At 46.5% G+C, this 22,868-nt stretch overlaps 1 protein-coding gene across 11 annotated transcripts in view; it reads left to right on the forward strand.

The window, feature by feature from the left end:
- Positions 1–22,868, forward strand: part of Grb10 (growth factor receptor bound protein 10) — a 114,479-nt gene that overhangs the window by 77,347 nt on the left and 14,264 nt on the right. For all 11 annotated transcript variants that reach the window (XM_036200724.1, XM_036200715.1, XM_036200717.1 and 8 more), the window contains 2 exons: positions 17,190–17,346; positions 22,108–22,223. In XM_036200724.1, coding sequence (XP_036056617.1) covers positions 17,190–17,346; positions 22,108–22,223 — 273 coding nt within the window. The remainder of the gene's footprint in view (positions 1–17,189; positions 17,347–22,107; positions 22,224–22,868) is intronic.

Consider the following 22,868-nt stretch of genomic DNA (forward strand, 5'->3'; position numbering starts at 1 on the left):
CACAGCTCACACTGAGGCTCTGTTCTGAGCGGCACATGCACTGCTGCGCTCACTTACTGCTCAGGCCGGCCCTTCGAATTCGGTTCAAGTGTCACTGTCTCCTACAATGGAGGAAAGCGAGGCCATGGTCAGCATAGAGTTGTACCTGACCTTCTTTCAAACAAATGCAGTTGAGGGGATTCTGTGCTTTCCCGCTTGCACACCTCTGCTGTTCTCTGAACCTGGGAGCCAGCAAGCACCACTCTCTGCAGCCTGGGGGCATGCAGCCCCAGGCTCGCAAGCACTAGGCTCTTGTCTACTATTCTCTGGCTTTGGAACACTGCTCCCCATGAGCTCCGCTCGAGCCGCCCACATTACAGCACTGTCAGACTTAGAAGGTGAGGTCAGTGTTCCTTGTCTGGGAGCCAGCACTGTCCTGGCTTCCGCACTCGGTCACATGCTGAAGTGCATCTGAGCTGTCTACCTCCCTGGTGACCTTCTGCCTTGAGTAAGGATCCTGATGAGCATGTATGGTTTGTCCCCGAGGTTGTTTACAAGTTTCCTGTCCTGAAGTAGACCACAAAAGTACTGTCTGGCCCTCGCCTTGGCTGGCAAGAAAATGAGCCTCCTCCCCACTGATTGTCCAAATTTGTAAGAATAAGGAAACCCGGGAATTTTGCCTGGTTGTGTTTTTCTTGGGATCAGAGTTGACTCCTCATGAGAACAGCACACTGGCCTGTTTGCCGTCAGATTCCTCAAGCCGACTGGGACCAGTGAGAGCAGGGAGGGGGTTTCTCCCTTGTGGAAGGCCATTGCTCTTCGTGGCTGTTTTTACTTCGTATTTATTCCTTGATAACCTCGTGCTGCGTGTAAACTGTGTGCTTTGATCGGTATCCCCCATTACTGTCTTTGACGCTTCCCCACTCTCTCCTTCCCCCACATGTCTTTTCACTGTTGTTAACTTTTTTAGTACATTTATGTTAGCAGGGTGGGCGGGGCACACAAGTACTACAGACAGCGAGTGTGGACACAAAGGGCAACTTGAAGGACTCGGTTCTCTTCTCTCGTGTGGATACCGTGGTTCAAACTCAGTCCCTCAGACTGGACCACAGGTACCTTTACCTGCAGAGCCATCTCACTAGCCTTCTTGTTTTCATTATGACCCATTGAGTTCTATTAAGGGTCAAGGCTATTTACTGAGCATGGACAATGTATCAGTGGCTACACCACTGAAGAAAATAGCATGCTTTCCTCCTGTTGCCATGAGCTGCCAATAACTCCTTAACTAGAAGTTAACAGCTGGGCTTTTGTTTTATTAGCCAGATTTGTTCTTTAAATTTTTCATCCATGTATGTAATGCATCCTGATGATCCTCCTCCTCTCCCTCCTCCTCCTCCTCCCCCTCTTACATTCCTCCTACCCCCTCCCTCTTCCCTGCAAATCTCTTTGTCCCATCTCTGTCTTGTTTGGTGACCCACCAAGTTTAACCCTGGTTGTGTGTATGGCAATATGGGGTTGAAGGACTCAGAAGTGCATGATGATGTTTTCACCCAGGAGGAGAGTTAGTGTTCATCTCTGTGAATCTGAGACTCATGAAGTCAATACAGTGTCTTCTAGAGTGAGTGCCAGGCAGCCTGTGGCTGCCTGCTGGGTCTTGTGTCCAGGGTCTGGGGATGTGGGCATGGTAGTGCCTGAGTCCCAGTTAGGTCCTGCTTCCTGTTGCTCACCTAAGGGGAAGATTGGGTATTATTTGTCCTTTCTTATGAAGTCAAAGGACATAGTGTTAGGAGAAGTTATAATAGACACAGTATTTTCAGTTTATCATACATAGGAAAAAGGAGGAGATGTAGAGCTCTTGGGAAAGGACCTGGGGGCAAAGGAATGTTGAGAAGCCTCCCTGACACATTCTTCGTTCCCAGAGTGAGAAGGAAGGAAGAAAAGGTAGAGATGTTATATAACAAACAGGGAGATGAAACTCATTCTTGCCTTTAGAGCAAAGCATGCTTCAGTCCTGTGTTGGGAGTTGGGTCCCTCCTCCACTTCCTTTGAGTTTCCTTTCCAAGGGGTTTTTCAGTGACTGTTAATGGGGCAAGAGTGGCCTAGATGCTTGGACCCCAACTCTGGAGAAAGACTTGTTGCTTATCACAGATAGCAAGCTCACTAAGCGCCCATTCTTCAGAAGATGAGGGTGTGAGTGCACCACCACCACCCACCATGAGACAACCCCTTGAGTCAGCCACAGTGACCACATGCTAAACACCAAAGACCTTGAGCATTGTCGAGTGCAGGACAGGCACATGCAGCTTCAGTTACCCGCAGAAGCTAGATCGAGGCCTCCGGAGTCAGGGAAGTGCAGGAGAGGGCCTCTTCAGGGCACAGCAAACAGCCCCCGCCCTGGCAAGGCCAGCAGCAGTTTTGGTCCCATCTCTCTCCAACCTGTCTGGTTTAGCTGTCATCCCAAGCCCTTAGCCTGTGCCAGCCCCTTGGCAGACCCTGCAGCGAGAAGCTGGCTGCTGAGCTTAGAACACCGGCACTAAGAGCCAGATGCTACCCAAGGCAAAGGCACAAAGGAACAGCCGAAAGTCAAAAGAACATGCTGGTATACAGAGAGAAGTTCTCGCTCCACCTGGAAGGATGAGGAACTCTTCCATAACTACTCTGTGTACTTTTGGGGGATCCCAGAGGGCAAATCTGCCACCAGGTTAATGGCTGTGCTATGGCTGGGTTCTCGGCAGATGCTATGCCATAGTAGCCCTCAGTTCACCTAGGTCATCCTCATGGCTGGCAGATATAACTGAACTTCCCATAAGTACCCCTAATCCTTTGACTTGGGGACGCTGAAATTGTCCAAGAGTGAAAGCTTCCATTGGAGATTACCATGTTGAAAGCCAAACCTGCCAAGGGTACTTGTTCCTTCCCCAATTAGAGTTTGACAGTGTCAGTGCTCCCAGGCTCTGTTCCTCATCCTGCATGGGGGCTGTGATGATAGTGTAGGGTGGTCTAAACCCAACTCATTACCGTCCCCAGACAACCACTGTCCTGAGTGCAGCTTGTCTAGGGTGCTGTGGACTCAGCAGCCTGGTGAGGCACTCCTTGTTGGGAGGGGCAGGAGAGACCCCCACATCACTGAGCACTGCCCTAGTTGCAGACGACAGTGGGAGTAACATGGGCGCTGGGTTTATGGATTTCCAAGCTGCCTCAGCCACTGTTGGGATATATTTAGCTGCAGGGAACCAAAGCTGGCTGGCTTCCTTCATGAGGACACTTAACTTTCATGGGATAGGATATCTGGGGCAGAAAGCCGAAGCTGCCCTGGCCTTGTTCCGTGTTGTGGGGCTTGCACTCAGTCTCAGCACTCAGCAGCTGAAGCTGGTGTGACCAAAGTTGGGACTGTCATTCAGCAACAACCTTTCCACCCCAGTCAGTGAGCCAGGTGCTTGGACACGTGTAGTGGTGAAAGGGGAAACTGAGGTACTATCTGGGGTGCCCCGATGAACAGGACATGGTGAATGGAGTTGTGGCTGGCTTGTGCCGTTCAAGGGCACAGCTGCTGAGAAAGATGGCAGTGGGAATCCAGGGAACTCGGAAGAGGAGGTCTGCTTCATGCTAGGTAGTGCTGTAGACTGGGCCTTTTTTGAATTCATAACAAGCTCAGCAGTGGCAGGCTTCTCTTTCTTTCAGCCAATAGAATTTCCTGTAGCCACACAATGACTCGTTAGAGCATGTTTTTCCATTTGCTGTTTAAACACAATTAGTCTCATATTGTGGCTCATCATTAATGGGGCATAAATATTGTCTCAACTCCAATCAGTTCTTTTCTCTTTGCTTAAGTTTAAAAATTAATTTTCTGGAGCTAAATTAATGGCCTTACATAGGATTCCACTCCTGCATTTACTAATGACCAGAGTGGGGTCTTCCGAGGCTTTAACTGCCATTCAGTGAATGAGCTGCTATAGGAGAACCCTGTATAGTGGGACAGTCTAACCCTGGCCACCATGTGAAGAGTGGGCTGTCCCTCCCTGAGGGTCCCAACCACACATCCACTAGTCCTTCTGCTCTTAGCGCCCCCACAGTTTGTCCTGTCATCTTTTCTGGTACCTTCTGAGATCAGAAGTTATCGGGACCCCTGCCTGAGGCAGATTGTGACTGTTGAAAGAAGAGTCCCTGGGCTGTAGCTGATCCGTCCGCAGTAAGACAGAGACAATGCCAGCATCTCATGACAGCCTAGCATAAGACATACATCAGCTCATCCCATATTATGAGATAAAATCCTACGTTTGGCACACCCATCCCTTTTTCCTCTGACCTACTGCTCCCTCACATCTCTCCAGGGAGGCCCCGCCTGGTGGCCTGTCTTCTCTGCACTAAGAGGCAGGCCCATTGTGTGGAGGTGAGGCCTAGCCAGGCCTTAGCACAGGGCTGGTGGCCTTTCTTCTCTGTACTAAGAGGCAGGCCCAGTGTATGGAGGTGAGCCCTAGCCAGGCCTTAGCACAGGGCTGGTGGCCCCCCTGAGCAGCACCCTCAGTTCCCTGTCTGTCCAAGGGAGCCGATGTCGTTGACCCTAGCCTCTCAGACCAGTTGTGACATTAATTCAGCACATAGGAAAATGTAGGCACAGTGCAGCTGCTGCTTCCTATATTTAATAAATGCCTCATGCCACAGCTGCCACTACGCATGCTTGCTTCATCCTCGTCTCCCCTTGTGGACTAGAACAGACCACCAGAGACATGCTCAAATGTCAACTGAAGTCCAGAAAGGGCAAGGCAGTGGTCAGTAACTAAAATGTCAAAGAATAGAGTTCATATCTAAGACCGTTCACATGTAAGCCCTTTGTGCAAGCAAGGTGCCACAGCGAGTCCCACATAGCTCAAGCACCTCTGAGCAAACTGAACGTTCTTCGCATAGCGTTTTACTAGGAGTAGCCGTGTGAGTTTCCAAAGGCATCCAGGCGAAAACCACCATCTTAGACTGGGGATTTAGCTCTGTGGTACAACATTTGTCTAATAAGTGCAGGGCTCTGGGTTGGAAAACATGTATCTCTGTAGTTAGGGAAAGTGTGTATTTTCTCCCACATTCTTGGGAATTCCCATTTCCTGCTTGGTTTTAAAGGACCTGAAAAAGTTAGCAAGGAAAATTCAAGTTAATCTAGAGGTTTTTTTGACATTTAAAAAAAAAAAAACCTACATATTTATTGAATATCGTATATTTTAAAAATACTTACATAAAAACAGTTCCCACTGAGCCTATTCTGGATATGGTGCTGAGTTGCCCAAGATAAAATGGTGAGGGCTGCCCTGACTGTCACAGTTGATTGGTGGTGTTGCTAAGTCCTTGGAGCCCTGAGCGTTATAGCGCCTGGAGCCAGAAAATAATCCCTACTGCTTGGACGACGTGACGGTACCTTCATGTCTCTGTTCGCCTCTGAACAAATGATGCAATCACATCAGGGAGTCGTGACCTGGAGCAGACTATGTGCTTGGCTAAAAATGAGACAGGAAATCATCCCAGGAATCTCATGTGAAATCCCAGCCTAGTGTTTCTCTGCACTATAAATATCTTATATAAATTCTATAAATTTGAGAAGTCTGGCTGATTACCACAGCCTCAGATCTCTCTTATCTTGAAAGAGTACTGCAAACATAAGCCTTTAAATTTTATCTTTTTGTGGAAAGAACCTCCATACTTTAGCCTCGGGAGTAAGTCTGTGCCTGGCCTGCATGTGGACCAACATGATAAGATCCTTTTGCAGAATCAGGGTCCAGCAAGAGGAAAGAACATTGGTGATTCCAGAAAGAGCCTCTTGGTCTGCTAGGAGCCAGAAATCATGTTCCTGGGAAAATTGATTTGCGAATTCTTACTTGATGTGTCGACTTTAAATTTCATTAGAAAATGGGAAAGCTGCCAGCTAGTGAACTTCTTACCTGATTAGCTTCTGTCCTAGTTAGCTTCAGCTGTCAACTTGACACAGCCCAGAGTCATCTGAAGGGAGGTTTCAATTCAGAGATTGCCCAGATCAGATTGGCCTGTGGCCATGTCTGTGAGAGATTGTCCTGACTGATGATTGATGTAGAAGGGCCCAGCCCAGTGCTGGGCAGCTCTGTCCCTAGGCAAATGAGTCTGAACTGTATAAGGAAAGCGAGCTGCATGGTTCCTATATTGAGCTCTTGCCCTGACTCCCCACAGTGACAGACTGGGATCTGGAATTTAGACATCCAATAGCGTTTTCCCTGTAGTTGCTTTTGGTCAGTGTTTTATCACAGCATCAGAAAACAAGCTAGCTTACCTCCTATGATGGCTTGGCTTGCCATCTTCCGTGTGTTTGTATTAGAATGCACAATTCCCCCTGCGGAGGAGCAGCTTACTCCCACAGCATGTGAGTGTCTGCTCGTCAGAGATGCAGGCAAAGTGTCTCTCATCCAACAGTGAAATCTGAAATGCTCCAGATTGCAACATAATGCTGCTATTAATATTAAAATTATTGTTTTGTTATATAAAGTAACCTCCAGTCTAAGGATTAGTCCACTCATGAAACCTAAATTTTATATTTAGACTTGGGTCTCCTCCCCAGGTTGACCCATCATGTATGTCTAAATATTCGCCCAACTGAATTAACTCAAAATCACAAACCTTTCAGGTAGGCCACACTTGGTCTATGAGCAACCGAGAGTCTATACCTCTGGTGGTTCCTCCTGGTTTAGAACAAAGGTGTCTCATGAAATTACAAAGGAGAAAAGTCTCATAGCTTTCTGTCTTGGCTGAGACACTTCCATGAGGAATTGTTCACCACCATTACCAAGCATTAAATCTCAGCCTTTTCATTCTTGTGAGGGACACTAGTCTACATATAAAACTGCATTGCTGGGCTGAGAGTCTTCCTTCATCTATGTTCCTGTCCTGAAAGGCTTTTTTTTTTCTTTGCCACTCCTAGATGCAGCTGCCCAGCAGGCTGCATGTGTCCAGCATAACACCTACCTCCTCCTCTCCTTTGTACTCATCTCCCAGACTTTCACCTCACTCTCTAAACCAGCCTGAGTGGAGTCATAACAATGTGAAAAACGCTAGAGAATCCCTGGAGGGAAGCAAGCAAGGGTGTTTGGAGTGCCTTCAGCAGGGGGATGTGGTAAACATCCTCCCGTAGTCGTGGGTGCCAAGTCTCCACATTTCTAGGAAAGAGAACACAGATGTTGACCTCGTTTAGAAAGGTTAATAATTACATGTCTTCTGGTTCTCTAGAGAACTACATGCAAATGACTGGTTGTTTATCTTTCACCTTACCTCAAAGTAGTTTCCTTCTTGTCATTTCATCAGCAGACATTCTGTGCTGAATCAAAGCGGCAGGTCCTAACGATTTTATGGTGTCCTGGCATCTTGGATTCATTTATATGAGTAGTGCATTCCTCGGCTTTTGTTCCCTGGAAGTGTTTCTGTTCACACCGTCCCTAGTTTCTCCACCGAGCCCTGGAAAGGAACCAGATCAGTGGCAGGAATATCATAAATACCTGAAGAAGAAAAGGGACACAGCATTATTTCCCTTTTCATTCAACTTTGGAATATAAATATGACCGGGATCTGAGTCCTTGACCATTGGGTGATCGCAAAATAGTAGTGCAGCAACAATAAGTGTGTTAGCTTGCCATCCTTACAGCAAAATATGCCTGAGGCGCCAACTTATAAAGAGAAAAGGATGATTTTGACTGAGAGTTACGGAGGTTCCAAGGTCAAGTGGCCCTCCTTGGGGTGGTACATCATGGCAGAAGCGTGTAGCTGAGTAAAGTCTTCAACTCAGGAGGTAGTGACCGAAACACAGAGAGCCAACTGTTAACAGTAAGACAGTCAGTCCTTTGTCTCTCGGCTTTAGGTTTCTAAACATGTCCCCCAATAAAAGGACTAAAGAATGAAGGTGACAAGGAGGTGGGAGCAGCTTGAAGAGCAGAGACAAATGGTAACTGGGGTGAGGGGCACGAAGCCTTGAGCAAGTGGTCCCAGTAGATCCCTCCAGAAGTGGGAAACAGAATCAGCATATTGGCTTTCCCGACCCGGTGACCCAAAAAGGGTCTCGGCTTCTCCTTAATGGTCCTCCTGTCCTGAACTAGGGCCTGGACATGTTCTACTGAACAGCCAGAGCTCTTCAGAGCTTTCCAGTGTGTAGAAAAGTCCCAGAGAATAAAATCCACCCTTTAGGGAGTAAAGCCCCCTAATAGGGAATGCAGCTCGGTCCGACTAGGGTCTGTAAATGAGATGGTGGCGTGGCCCACTGTTAATTTCCTGCTTCTGATCACTGAACTACAGTTATGTAAGAACATTCTCAGTTGTTAGAAAAAAATCACAGTCTGTCTAGCAGACCCAAGTAGACGAAAAGAGAGTGGAAATATGAGCAAACAAATGGGGCCATATGTTGCTATTTGGGAAGCCCTGATGAGGAACATACAGAAAATCTGCACTACTTTAAAAAGTTTGTGCAAGTGTGAAATTATTACAAAATAAGATACTAAACCAAGAACAACAAAAAGCCCTCTGTTTAAAACCCAAAGTACGGCCTCTGTGTACATAAGGTGACAGAGGGACAGAAGTCACAGAACAGGCCACCAAATTTCTCCCTAGCTACAAGGACAACATCTTTGAATTTTTGGTGTTCCACACACCTATATTTTCTTCCAGGACTCAGGACTAAGTTGTTTTCCTTGCCTGGGGCATTATGGAAACCTCTAGCTCAGCTGGTCTCTACTGTCAGCTGCCCTCCCAGCCCAGGTCCCCACCCAGGACCCAAGTGACACCTTTTGCATAGTGATTTCACATTTTAGGGTGAACGCTTCCTTCATGCCCCATCCTGAACTCATCTCTTTCAGTTTCCAGTATCTGGCACCTCTGACTCTTGTCTCTGTGCTGGTTGTCTCTCTCCCCCAACTACAGGAAGCTCCATGATTCCAAACACATTTGTTTGAGGGGCCAGATCCCTAGAACCTTCATGCCTGTCACCAAATAGGTCCTTGGGGAATTTCAGCCGAGGGGATGAGTTTTAGAGTGTACTTCACCTCATCCCATGCAAATGAACCTGAAATACCTTGCAAAGTTTCACCCAGCCCAACTCAAGTCTTAATTTTTTTATAAAATTATAAATTACATTTTAGGTTTGTTTCGTAGTGAGTCTGGTATCTACAATAAAAATTACCCCCCTTTTGAAAAAAAAATTATGAATCCTGCTGATGGTTGTGCATTGCTGGTTCCTTTGATGGGATTCCTAAGTTATAAAAGTATTGTGGGTGCCCCAAGTTCAAGCCAAGTTTCAGTCTCGCAGTTGAAAGTTGTTAAATGATTTTTTACTCACTTTGTTTTGCTGAGATTCTTAATAAAGGCAGCTGTACTAGAATTGTACTATTCATTGCACTCAGACAGATTCACCCTATACCCCTCCCTGTCACCTTTGTAGAGATGTCTGTGCTGCTGACATTGGTCAGGCCCAGTGAAAGAGCCAGACACTGCTTCTGCCAAAGCACCCTCCCCTCTCTGCCCTGGAAGAGTGGGAATGGAACCCACTGCAGTCCTGGTGTGATAAGGCTTTGTACATGACACTTAGGAATGATCTATGGGTCTTTTAAGAGCCACCTACTCCCAGGGAAAGAACCTCAGATAAAAGGAATTCGCTGGAGTCTAGTCTTTTCACAGAGCTTCCATTTGTGCCCGGTCAGGAGACACCCCCCCCCCCACACACACACACACAAAGAGCAGCAACAATACAGCAGACTTTTTACAAACACTAGAAAAGAAAGTACATGGGACTGGGCATGTAGCTCAATTGGCAGAATGCTTGCCTAGCATGCGTGAAGCCCTGGGTTTGATCTCTGGCATTACATAAAACCCATGTGTGTGGTAATTCAACACTCAGGAGGTAGAAACGGGAGAATCAGGAAGTTCATGGTCATCCTTGGCTACATAGTGAGTTTAAGGTCAGCCTGGGCTACATTTTTCTTAAAAGGAGGGGGGAAGAGTATGGTTATGGTTATAAGGGCTAGTGTTATTTGTCAGCTTGACAATGTCTAGAATCACCTAGGAGATGGGCCTCTGGGGATTATCTTATCTTGACTGTTAATTGAGGTAGAAAGACCCATCCTCTGGCCAAGGAATGCTGTGCTGTGTAAAGTAGAGGGTGTGTGAGAGCTAAGCACTAGTTACATTCTTCATTGCTCCCTGTCCCTGATAATGGATGTAGCATGACCAACTCCCTCAAGCTCCTGCTTGTAATCTGGAACTGTGAGCTAACATTAGTAAGCCCTTACTCCCTTAAGTTGCTTTTGTAGGTATTTTATCACAATTGTTAAAAATGAGATTATTCTCTCCGTAAATTCCCAAGTGTAATATTTCCAGAGGTGAGCAGTGTGGATAGGATCCATGTTGATTAGTTGTTTCTGTAGTTTCAAGAAACCCTAGAAGATGTTTTCCGAGCCTGACTGGAACAGAGGGATAAACCAAGGTTTGAGGCACTGTCGTTGGCTTTCACATCTGTCCTGGAAAGCTCTTTGCCTCTGAGAGCACCAGCCAGTTAGTAGAAGGGTTAAGATGTGCACCATTGGCTTCAGGTCTTTGTACCTTTCTAAGGTTTTGCTCAACAGAACCTTGTTCCCTTGGTTTAAAGGACTTAGCACACATGCTGCTATTTCTTGCTTTGAATTTCTTCCTTGCTTGTCCAACAGACACATCTGCCCAGCAGGCAAGAAGTTTCCAGTGGTGTTCTCAATGGCAAGTTTTGCTTGGGTTGTCTGATTTTTAGTACTGGAAACACAGAGTCTGGGAGGGTGTGGTATCAATGAATGTATTCCCGGTTATCTCTAGGCCCGTTGGCAGTCAGCTACAAAGGAAGGCCAGTGAGTCTGTTAGAAATCATTCACTGGGTGCAAACTCTTAGTTAGATACTATCATACACTGCCCTGTGTGACACTTCAGCCTGTAGGACCATCCTGTTTCACTGCTAGGAACCTCCAGTCAGAGAGGGTGACCCTGTGGACTAAAGTCTATGCTATACCACAATTTCTGTCTAGTGGTGTGGGTATAAGGAGTGGGCACTGGGGAGGTATCTACCCAGAAAATTGGGGAAACTGAAGATCTGGAAATGACAGATGGATTTGTCCACCATTTTACTTGTTCCTCAACAACTTGAGTGTTTTACCCAAAATGTCCAGCAGATTAAGTTCCTGGGAAATGTTTAAACCTAGTAGAGAGAAATTTTAACAAGGCATGATATCTAGCAATTCATCTTAAGAAAATAAACATATACACCAAGACATAGTTGAAGATAATTATAAATAAATCTATAATAAGAATGAAAAGGGGGGGGGGCATATTGGGCAGCGTGGGAGAATTCTTCATCTTTGATGCCTTGTAAGCTCTAAAGCAACGAAGAAGCATGATGACATTGCGAGGTGTTTATGATGTAATGTGAAGCTGCACAGCCCAGCTTAAAAGTGTGTGTGCAGTATGATTACAATTCTGTCAGGGTTTCTATTTATAAATATCAGTGCAGAAGAATGCTGTCACAGTGAGTCTGTGAACTGTCAGTGATTAGCAGTTTATTTCCCCTTTGCTCCTTACTGTATTTTTCCAGTTTGATACGAGACTCACGTCATCTCTATATAAAGCTAACATATGTATGTGTCTTTATGCCTCATCTTTATACATATGTATGTATTTCAATATATGTGTACATATTGGTACTGTATAGGTATGTTACTATGTACATGTTCATACATGTTATTTTGTATTGTGGTATCACGATACTTGAGTTCAAGCAAAACTTGATACTTAAAAACTGCTCTAAAGCCCAATAATAGTGATGATGGCCACTTGGAAATGCTGGAAAGAAACTGTAAAACACTTTCTTTAGCTAAAAAGTTAAGAGTAAATCAAATATTTTGAAAGCAATGCCTTATTTGAGTAACTTTTCCAACAGTACATCCTCAGAATTGTTTTTATCTCATTATGACCTGCTATTGTTTATTATGAGCTGGTACTTTCGGCAGTGTCTGTAACTAAACTTCCTCATAAGGACGCAATTACAGAGGAACACTTGTAGCTTATAGTACTGTCCTTTGTTCCAGGCAGCTCTGGGTCCCTTGAACAAATCCCCCACTGAGAGTAAGGAGGCTTTGTTTTTTTAACTCCTCTTTGATTCATTACAGATTTTTCTTGAGTAGCTTTCAAATTTTATTTGATATAATGGGGTGCCAATTTATAAAAATCAGTTTTGTCAAAATAGCAGGACTTGGTGCATCTCAGATAAGCTGAGCATTCATACACAGATAAGTAGAACAAAATCCACCCATCAGATGAGCCTTTCTTTTGAAATAGAACTGTAGAGACGTCTTAGCCGCGACTCCCAAAGCCCCGTTCAAGTTTTGAGAACTATTTTTAGTAATAGTTAGAACTGTCTTATTTGTAAGTTTTCAAGGACTTAAAGTATCAATCTACTGAAATGTGAAGTTGATGAGATTGTATGGATTGCATAGTTTTCAGAGTGGGTTGAAGGTAGCGGTTGGGAGCAGGGTTGTGTGTTCCTGTGGTTGGGAAGCCACGCTCATGGCATCGAGTCCTGTGCTTCAGAGACTGGGCAGTGCCACAGCTTAGGACAAACCTCAGGAAGACTTGGTGGAATTACATTCTTTTTTACCAAAATTAATTTAGCCCATCTTATTCACCCAAACTCCTAGGCATCAGGCACCTCTCCATTCCTCTATTTGTGGGTGTTAACATCTCAACTCAAAAATATTGGAGCCTCTGTGGCAGGAAGGATAGATACAAGGTGCTGAGGGGCAGCTGGTTGGTGGAGAAAAAAAGGCCAGTTAGGTCAGAGAGCCTTGGGTTCAAACCCTCACCCCAAGACTGCCTGCTCTTGTCACTGGGAAATCCCTGCTGCCTGCAGACATTCTGATGAGGCTGGTTTGATATCTGCCTTGAGGCTAGTTCTCCCTCTCCTGCCTCAGCAGGACTTTTCTGCCTTTGCCAGTCTAAGTAAGTCCTATAGTTTCAGAAGAAAACAGTCCCTGCTGAGACACTCAGTGTAGGGTTCCCTCAGTATCCCATGTATGCCTTTTCTGAGAGTATGCCTCCTCTCATGCTCTGATTGCAGCCAGCCTCTCCTGAAGGCCTCTAGAGTGGCAAAAACTCTAGCCTTCACCCTGCAAGATCCTTTGATTTAAGGAGTTATTTAGCCAGAGATGAAGAACTCAGGGTCCCAGGGATGTTTGCAGATGCCCACCACTGTCTCAGTCACTATGCGGTGTCCGGGAAGAGCAGACCTTAGCGATGCTGGGCCATCAGCCTGCACACCCCAGGGACCAGGCCGTCCACATGGGGAAATCTTTGCACTGCAGACAGCTGGTGAGGGGGGCCAGGGAGGCACAGCTTCGGGTGTCCTGTTTTCTATTTTTACAAGGTGAGCCTCTGGCACAGTTTCACTGCCAAAGTCAGAAGATCTTTTGAATTCAGTAACAAGATTCCTTAGGCCCCAGCCAGCAGCAGTGAGGTCTGACTATTACAGGAAGCTCCGGTGAGATTGTGTGCCAAAACTGGGAGCAGGGAGGCCCAAAGACCCCATGCTGTCCACCTTCCTGGGAGCATGAAAACAACAAGCCAGGCATCCCCAATTGTAGCTTGGGACCCTGGAGCAGATGTGCTCAGCACCACTTGTTCTTAAACACCTTCCCTGTTTTTCTGCAAAGAAAGGGGCTTTTGTTCCTTCCTCTATATGGTGAATGTATAGGAAATGACAAGAGAAAGTCTGGGAACAATGGAACGTTTCATTACCTCATCAGGGGCCTTACAGCAGAGTGTGTAGTGGGCCAATCCAGCAAAAAAGCACTCCCACCCCCCCCCCCTCTGAAAGAGAGTTTCATGTTGACGTAATTGTGCCTGTTCTCTTTCATATTACTGTTTTATTTTTAAAGCAATTAACTGGTTGGTTGGTTGGTTGGTGATGCTTTCCACATTGCATCTTAACCAGTTGAGGTCTGCTTTCTAAGAATTGGGAATGCTGGTGCACAGGCATTAGAACCCTCCCCATCTGCCTATGAAGTCGCCTCCAGGCTTTCAGCTGGCCCACCCCAACCCATCCCGGGTCTATGGACAAAGACGGCTGTAAGCTTTTCAAAGAGCCATCTTAACACTGTGAGGCCAGTGTCACTCATGGTTTCCCACTTCACAGATGGAGAAACTGAGGCTCAGAAAAGTCAGGTAAATTGTGAAGGGAGTTGTGGCTCCCTCTGACTCCAGAGTTGCCACTTAGAAGCAGCCCTAACTCCCATACTAAAACTTCAAGCTAGCGCCAAAGTTGCATCCATGGAGCATTGGTCTTTGTGTATTCCACTCATTGACAAAACAGTGTCCCACCGTTCAGATGAGGAAAGTGAACCTTACTGTGTCGGGGTGGAACCGTGGGTCTCCTGCTTCTCTACACCTTTCCAGTATTAGCCCATGGAAAATAACTGCCAGTGTTATGGCTCTTACCCTGCTGAAATGTGAGTTGCTGGGGGCCCAGAACCTTGATCTGCCTGAGAGAACCTTCTGTGTCCACCGTGGTTAAGAAATGAGAGCATTCAGTGTGCCTCAGAGGCCCAGGCTGCTCCCAGGAGCTCTTGGCCCGGTTCTTGCACAGACCTATGAAATATACAACCCTTCCTTGATTCCTTAATGAGTGCCAGCGCAGCTCAGAGGTCTGCTCAGGGGCGGGCGGGTGACAGTGTGGCACCAAATGCTCCATCTAGAACCCTCCTTTGAAAGGGTCTGTGGAATACGGTGGGGCTGCACACAGCATTCGCTTTGTGCCTTATATATTTGCTACAAAACGTCCCTTCTGTACTTTCCAACATTTACCCAGATCAACACTGCTGGTATGTGTAATGGTTTTTCCAGAGTTCTGTCTTGGAGGTTGTTTGGCTTGCGGGCAGCAGGCCCTGTGGAGTTTGGGGAAATAGCCAAAGAATGGTGTGTCAGTTAGAGTCTATAACGGGAGGTGTGTACTTTTCTGTCTGTTCTCTCTCACAGGCTTTGGGGTCCAGGGGGAGGGGGGAAAGGCCTCAGCCATCACGTACTGCCCTGTCCTGCCAACCTGGATTTTTTTTTTTTTTTTTTTTTTTTTTGAGAATCTCAAAGAAGTGAAGATAAACTTGTGACAGAGTACGTGTTGGCTTGTACTGCCCAGACTATATGGGGGGGGGGGGGGGGAGCATCTGAGGGGAAAAAGAGAGCGTTTAAAGAAAAATGCAGTGGGCTGAAAGCAGACTTTGAAACGTGGAGCCACGGCTGATCTGGGCAGGAAGAGTGGCGAATGGACTTGGGGAGACATGAAACACATACTTCACCGCCACATAACTTTCCTGGAGGAGACAGTGTTTGCTGTAACCACATAAATGTTTGGAAGCTTAGGAAAGGAAGAGCATTAGGAGACTGATCTGGGGGTGGAAAGCTTTACAGACTCGGGAGGCCCTGCGTACTGCAAACCAGAATATCAAATGCATTTATACTTTCCAAATTTCTGTTGCTTTTATGTTAAAGCATTTTAGAAAGAATGTTCCTGCCTAGAGACCACAGACATATTTTCTTGATTTGAATTAAGTGTTAGTTCCTAGACTGAGTCGGTCATGTGAGCTGTGTGTAGGCATCTGCTTTGCTGATAGAGGCAAACTTTCACTGAGTGAGACATCAATTCCAGAAGAGAGAGGGGTATTTTTCTTTCAAAGTGAAAGTGGGTTTGAAAGCAAACCCTGATATTTTTCTGAGTCAGGGAGTGGCAGGGGTAGAGAGGCCCTTTGGGGGTTCCCCCAGCTTTCCTGATACCCCCGAAGCATCCCCACCCACATCTGGGAGTTCAAAGCCAGAGGAATATGATCTCTCTCTCTCCCCAGCCTCAGGGCTACTTTGTCCTTCATTAGTAGGAGCCTTCTCTCTAAGATGATGTGGATATAGCTCCTGCCCCCGGGGCCACCGTACCCTCCAAAGTGCTAGCATTGACGGCCCTCCATAGAGCCTTCTTTCTAAGCACATGAACTGGAGAAAGGGCAGAGAACTGAGCCACTGGAGACAGTCTCTCAAAACAAGCTAATGGTCAGTTGAGGCTGATGGCAGCAGTTGGAGATTAGCGGGAGAGGTTGGTCTAAACCCAGAGGACGCACGTGCTCCAGCCTAAGTGGCCTGTGGGTGTTTCACTGCCCGGGGATTTTTGCAGCCGATCATGTTGTGTGTTGTTGATGTTGTCACCATTGTCATCAGCCTTAAAAGCCCCTGGGGAGGCTACATCAGTCCTCAGGGGCACAGTTGGGTTGCTGGAGTGGTTGCATTCCTATCTTGGGGACCAGTAAGATGGCAGGCAGTGGACAAAAGCAGCCTTGATCAGGGCAAAGCAGCCCAGGACTGCAGCCCTTACTGGACAGTGAGCCTGGCCTACCAGGGAAGGTAGGGAAACACCAGAAGAAAGTACCAGGTAGTAGGCAATCACAATTTAAAATGCCACCATGTCCTTCTACCTGCTGTTCCAATGCTGTTGAGGTAAGAGTCTCCGTAGAATTTTGTTATGAGGGTTTTCGTTGTAGCTGTTGTTTTTTGTTTGTTTAAATCTCACTATCCCCCAAGACTGCATCCCCATCCACTGGAGCGGGTAGCATTTTTAATCTCTGAAATGTCTACTGTGCTTTCTCCCGAGGAACTATTTGGTTTCCGTAGATTTGGATAGGACCTGGAAACTGTAGGAAAAGAGCCAAACAAGTTCATGACTGTATTCTTCTGTACCCCTTTCCATTGGTCTAGATATTTATCTCAACTTCCTCCTGTGCCTCAGGAACTGGAAGGATGTAGAGGCAACGGGGGCTGCAAGGGAGAAAGGGGTTGTTGCCACTGTTTCGGGGAGGAGGGTCAGCTCAGACATTTGCTGCATTTGTACAATCGTAAACTGTCCAACCTGGAACCTCTATAGTGTTTTAGTGGGTTCTGTGACTCCCTAAGCCAGGCTGGAGGCTTGGCTGTGTGCTGTCTGTGCCTATGAGGTCCCCTGGTCCCTCCAAAGAGAGGAAAGGGAGCTGTCCCATAGCCCTGGACCTGCCTCTGCGGAGCCCAAGAAACCGCTTGTCTATGTGTTGAGACACTAATGTTTTTACTTGTGTTTTATCTCATCTGTTTTTCTTGTAAATGCCAAGTTGTTTCATCTGTACTTGTCCCTTTGTGTGTTGCAGGATGTCAAAGTCTTTAGTGAAGACGGGACAAGCAGGGTGGTGGAGATTCTGACTGACATGACTGCCAGGGACCTGTGCCAGTTGCTGGTGTACAGAAGTCACTGTGTGGATGACAACAGCTGGACTCTGGTGGAGCACCACCCCCAACTGGGATTAGGTAGGGGACTGGTCGCCTGGCTTTGCGCACAGTGCCTAGGGACCTCAGTGTGCAATCAAGTGGGTATGCCACAGCCAAATGTAAACGTGTCACCATCTCCTGCCACACAGACTGGCAGTTAATAGGTGGCTCAGCGCTCCCTCTGGCCCTGGCTTTCTCCTAAACCTTGCTCTCCTTCCTTCCCAGTCCTCTCCCTCTGAGACTCTGAGACTCTCACCTGGGTACTGGAAGCAGTAACTTCTCAAAGGCTTGGCCTAGGTGGTAGGTTCTTCCAGAGCCTGGGGGGGGGGCTTGGATCTCATCTCAAAGCAGCTCAGCCTGTTCATAGGAAGAACATAGAGATCCATAGTTCCCTTGCAGTAGGGACAGGGAGTCAGGACACATTCCAAAGGAATCTCATAGGAATTAAGTGCCTGCATGGCATCTTTCTGAGGTGGCATCTACACTGAGTGTGCATGTGTACACAGTCATGTTGCTTATGGAACAAGAGCATATTTTATATTATAGAATATTTGAAAATATGTGCTAGCTCCCAAACTTGCTGGGGTGCATTCGTTATTTGTTTATTTATTTGTTTTCCTCAATTGATTCATCTCGGGTAAAGAAGCCTGTCAGACTTTTGTTAAGGGTGTCTTTTCCACACCAATTCCTCCCTGTTTAGGAAAAGTGAAACACGTTTTCCAACTGGGCTAGATTTTAGAGAGGATTGTGTGAGTTTTTCAAGTTTTTAAGATTCACCATCTTTAACTGTGCAACCCCAGCACAAGCTCCATCTCTGCCTTCCAGTCCTCCCTCTCTCTCTCTCTCTCTCTCTCTCTCTCTCTCTCTCTCTCTCTCTCTCTCTCTCTGTCTCTGTGTGTGTGTGTGTGTGTGTGTGTGTGTTGTTTTATTCAAACCTACCGTTTAATTTAAAGAGAAAGAAAGAGAGAGAGAAAGAAAGAAAGAAAGAAAGAAAGAAAGAAAGAAAGAAAGAAAGAAAGAACACGGCTGTGTGGCTCTTTGAAAGGAAATCCTGTTTCTGCCACAGTCCCACAGCAGTCTCTTGTCGGGTCCCACGGTGAAAAGACGTGGTGCTGTGTGGTTCCTCTCAGAAAGCCCTGTTCACGTCTTAGCATTAAGCTGCCCTGCTGTGGATGAGTGAACCACAGACTTGTGGGAGGCTCTTTGTAATAGATGTTGCTCTAGGGTGTGTGTTTTGGGCCCCAGCCTAAAGAGTGGGGCCTCACCTATGCTTGGTGGGGAACCACCCTGCCCCACATTCCTGGGTATCGCTGTCTCCATGGAAACAGCTCTCTTAGGCAATTCTATATTGAGTCTTCTTATTAGGGAGGAGGACACACAAAGGGGAGACTGTATATGCAAGTCTTTCGGGCAGATTCTAAAACAGACTAACGCAAAACTGTTACAAATGGGGGCATAAGGAGAGCATTCTGATATTTTCAGTTTATATGTGATCTCAGATTAAAGTTTTCCAAACAATGCTACTGTGCTGGTCTTAGTAGCCAAAATACTGGGCACTTCCTGATGAGCAGTTACTATTCGGCCTCCCTGCTGGGAATTCTTCAGCCTCAGTGTGTGGGGATAGTCAGTGATTAAGTCCAGGTAGTGTGCTAGCATAGGATGGGTGGGGAAGTCCCATCTGTGTAAGTACATGAACTGCAAATCTCTAGAATCTCCCCTTTTATTGGGAAAGTTCCCCCCAAACACAGTGACAGAACATAGTCATCCTGTAAAACATGGCAGACAAACAGATGACTGTTTAAAGAAATTTTACAAAATACACTTTACAAAAAAGCATTTCTGTGCTCCCTCCCCAGCACTTGAAAGTGGGATTGCAGCACAGGGTCACTTGGTACCGGGGCTCTCACATCCAGGCCTTGACACGTTGCAGGCATCAAGCAGGAAGAGTCCAGGGCTGGGGAGCGAGGGCAACAGGCATAGGAGGACAGTGTCCCACAGATCCTGCCTCGTTGAGCGACTGAGGAGTGAGCACTGTGGCTTGTGTGAATTAGACAGGCACCCCCAGGAAAGAGCAGTGGCTTTCTGGGGGCTGTTTACAGCTCTGTGTTCCAGTCAGATGCCGTGGTGCCTTGGACACTACAGAGTCTCCCTCAGTCCTCCGTGCCCAGAAGGAACCTACCATGAGCTGGTGTTCTCTCCATAGCTCCCCGACTGTTAATTTGAAAATGCCGAATGCTATCTTTTCCTCATTAAAATATACGGATAGAAAGAAAGCTGGCTGGCTGGCTTGGCGTCAAGGTGTCTTGGACACGCTTCCTTGCCTGGTGCCACAATTCCCAGCAGACCACCTGGAGACCTGAGACCTTCTATCAGGGGGTTGAGCAAACTGAAGGCTGCACTGAGCCTTGTTCTGCACTCAGTCCTGCATGATCTCTCCATGCCACCTGGGCCAGACAAGTTTCTGCTGAGGCTCTGCCCAGCTATGTACTTTAAAAGCAAAGAAGTACGGTTTCCTCTTTGGTCTGATGCTCAAGCCCTCTGTCGCAGAGTGAGATGTTGATACAGATGCTGATGTATCCACTTCTTCCACATGAACACAGAGTAGCTTAGGAACATCCTAAAGCACAGCCTTGGTCCAGTTTTAGCCCTGGAACAGCAGGAAGTTAGTTCACAGGCAGGCTCTTGAGGGTAACAAGTTGTAGGCAACGGCGGCTGTGTCTAGAGGCGTCCCATAGCGGCCTGAGGAAGGGTTTAGCAGGGTTTAGCAGGGTTTCTCCACTGTTTCCCAGCTCACTGAGGACGGAAACGGGAGTTGACACTGCAGCTGGTTTTCATGAAGAGCCACAGCAAGGCCCCTCTGGGGTCACCAGACTGGCAGTGGGGGAAAGCATGATCCTTTAGAGCTGTGTAGGCCAGCTTGGTAGTCACTGGTTACCTGAAACCACAGTGGGGCCCCATCTCCCCTGCTCCTTCCCCAGGCACCATGCTCTCCCCTCTGTGTACGTGCAGTATGTGTGCAACTAACTCTCCCAGACAGCTACTTTTGTGGGTCAGAGCTGTATAGACCATAGCACTGGTCTTAGCTGGGAAGCTCCCCACAGGGTCCTTTGTGCTCCTCGGAGCTCTTTGGAAAGCAGAACACTTTTTGATTTAGAGCTAGCCACTGCGTCCTTACTTAGGCGACTGCTGCCTCCCTTCCTTACTCTGTATTTTAAATGAAAAAGTAATTTATTCTGTAAAACAACCACCTACAGATTATGGGGTTGTTGAGTTTTGTTTTTAAGTTTGTTTAGAATATTTTCTCTGAGTAAAACTCCTAATGGAATTCACTGATCTGTCTTTAGATGAGAAAGTCTGTTTAAAATGAATGAACTTAAGCCCGGCTGTTTTTTCAAACCATGCATCACAGTTTTAGTCAATGCTTAAGTTGTATGTGGTTGTTCACCTCTGTCTTGAGAAAATATAACCCTTGTGTAAACAAAAGCACTCGTGTGTTACAGGGAGAATTCTCCCAGACAGAGGTAAATGGAAACCATTCTATGTTTGCGTCAAGCGTGGCTTTTCATGTTCTGTGATCTTTGTATTTGCCATGGGGACAAATTCTGGTTTTAAATATGTTTCTACCAAGATGTCCCCTTCGTACAGTATCAAAATTAAGGCCAAGGATGTGTCAGCCCAGAATGTGTTCTTCTTGATAACAGAAGAATGGTTCTCATAGAAAAGTGCCCATGGTTACAGTTGTCCTCTGTGGACAGAAATTGTTTCTCCCAATTCTGAGACCCTTTTAACTTAAAGTGGCTTTTGCTCAGCATCCCCCTTCCTTCCCAGATGAGACTCAGCTCTGACGACAGCATGAGAGACTATAGGGATTTAGGATACAACCCCTGAGTTCACTTAATCTGTCTATGCCTGGCTGGCGTGGCAGGTCACACGCTGAGCCTGGGGTGGACTGACTGATACAGTTTATTCTTTTGTCTGGTGTGGTTAGTTCTCTGTCAATACCACCTCCATCATGGCTTTTCAGGAGCTCTGTGGGAGGAGCTATGGTCTCCCTTCCCCAGCAGAAAAGCACAGCTCCTCTGAGCGTTATTCCTATCAGCGGGGAGCACACTGAGTTCTCTGTACTCTACAAAAAGGAGAGGTTGGGCGAGGGGACTAGCCAGCCTTTCCCAATCCTTACATAAGATGTGCTAAGAGGTGTGTGTGCACATGCGTACACACATGTGCCTACCTGTACACCCTGCACAGTGAATACTCTGTGTGGAGAATGTTCTTTTCTTTGCCTTCACACACAATCCAGCTGATGCATACATTGTGTGACATGGCCAGTGTTAACTAGCTAGGTGTGAAAGATGAATGCTTTGTACATCCCATTGCTATGGTATCTTGTCCACAGCTCCCCCGTCTTAGCACCTATTTGCCCTCTGCTCTTCCATCCTGCCTCTTACAATTCCTCTTTGCCTGGGGTCTCTGCCTTTCCTTTGCTTTGGAGTGTTTTCCAGGTGTGATGGCTTATTCGATGCAAGAACTGAGATTTTGTAGTAAAAGGGCAAAATCATTTGTACCCCTCTCATTAATGTAGTGTTGACTCCAAGTGCTTGTCGGTAGTGACCTGAATTTTGTGTTTTATTGAATTTTAAGACCTCTTTTAGATATCCATCAGCTTGTTAAAGACAAGACTTAAATTTAGTGTCATTCCTTACATACTCTTCATTCTCGGGGCTTAAAAAACAGGTTTTGACCTTGGAAGGTTGTGCTGAAGTTTCTGCCTCATCTCACATGTGATGTTTCTCCCTACAGAGAGATGCCTGGAGGACCATGAGATTGTGGTCCAAGTGGAGAGCACCATGCCAAATGAGAGTAAATTTCTGTTCAGAAAGAATTATGCCAAGTACGAGTTCTTTAAAAATCCAGTGGTAAGTCTCCTTTTGGGGTTAGCGTTGGGACTCTTGAAATCTTGGAATTTTACTTGGGTTGAATAGAACCTGATTATCAGATGACGAGCTGAGACTTGTGGGTACGTGGGCTTAAGAAGCTGTGTTGCTATTTACTGAAGCAAACCTCACACACACCACCATCATAACCAGACATCATTGAGACTGGTGACAGAGGCTGTCTCCTTCCTCAGAGAGTAGAGATGGTCACAATGGCGCATATTGATCCAATGTTCAGCAGAAGAGCTACTCATTAATCTTTGCAAGTAGCAGATACTCCCTTGATTATATGTTGGAATGAACAGCAATCAGTGATTGGCATGCTGACATCAACTCCTTTACTTTTTTTTCCCATTTCTGGTTTTTTGGTTTGTTTTTTTTTGGGGGGGAGAGGGGGTGCCTGTCATATGACACAGTAGGAAAGTGGGTTTCATGACTTCCGAGCCCTTGATCTTGTCCTGAGTCTTAGGCAGACTGACAGTCAGCTCAGGGAGACCAGTATCCACTTGTGATTGTGACCATTTCACTGGTTTCTTGAAAGAAACATAATGGGTTTTGGGTAATTAAGCACAGTAGACTTTTTTATGCAACTGCAGTCACCTTGTTATTTATTTTGTGGTGGTGGTT

The sequence above is a fragment of the Onychomys torridus genome, chromosome 10 (genome assembly GCF_903995425.1).
Source record: "Onychomys torridus chromosome 10, mOncTor1.1, whole genome shotgun sequence".
Lineage (NCBI taxonomy): Eukaryota > Metazoa > Chordata > Mammalia > Rodentia > Cricetidae > Onychomys > Onychomys torridus.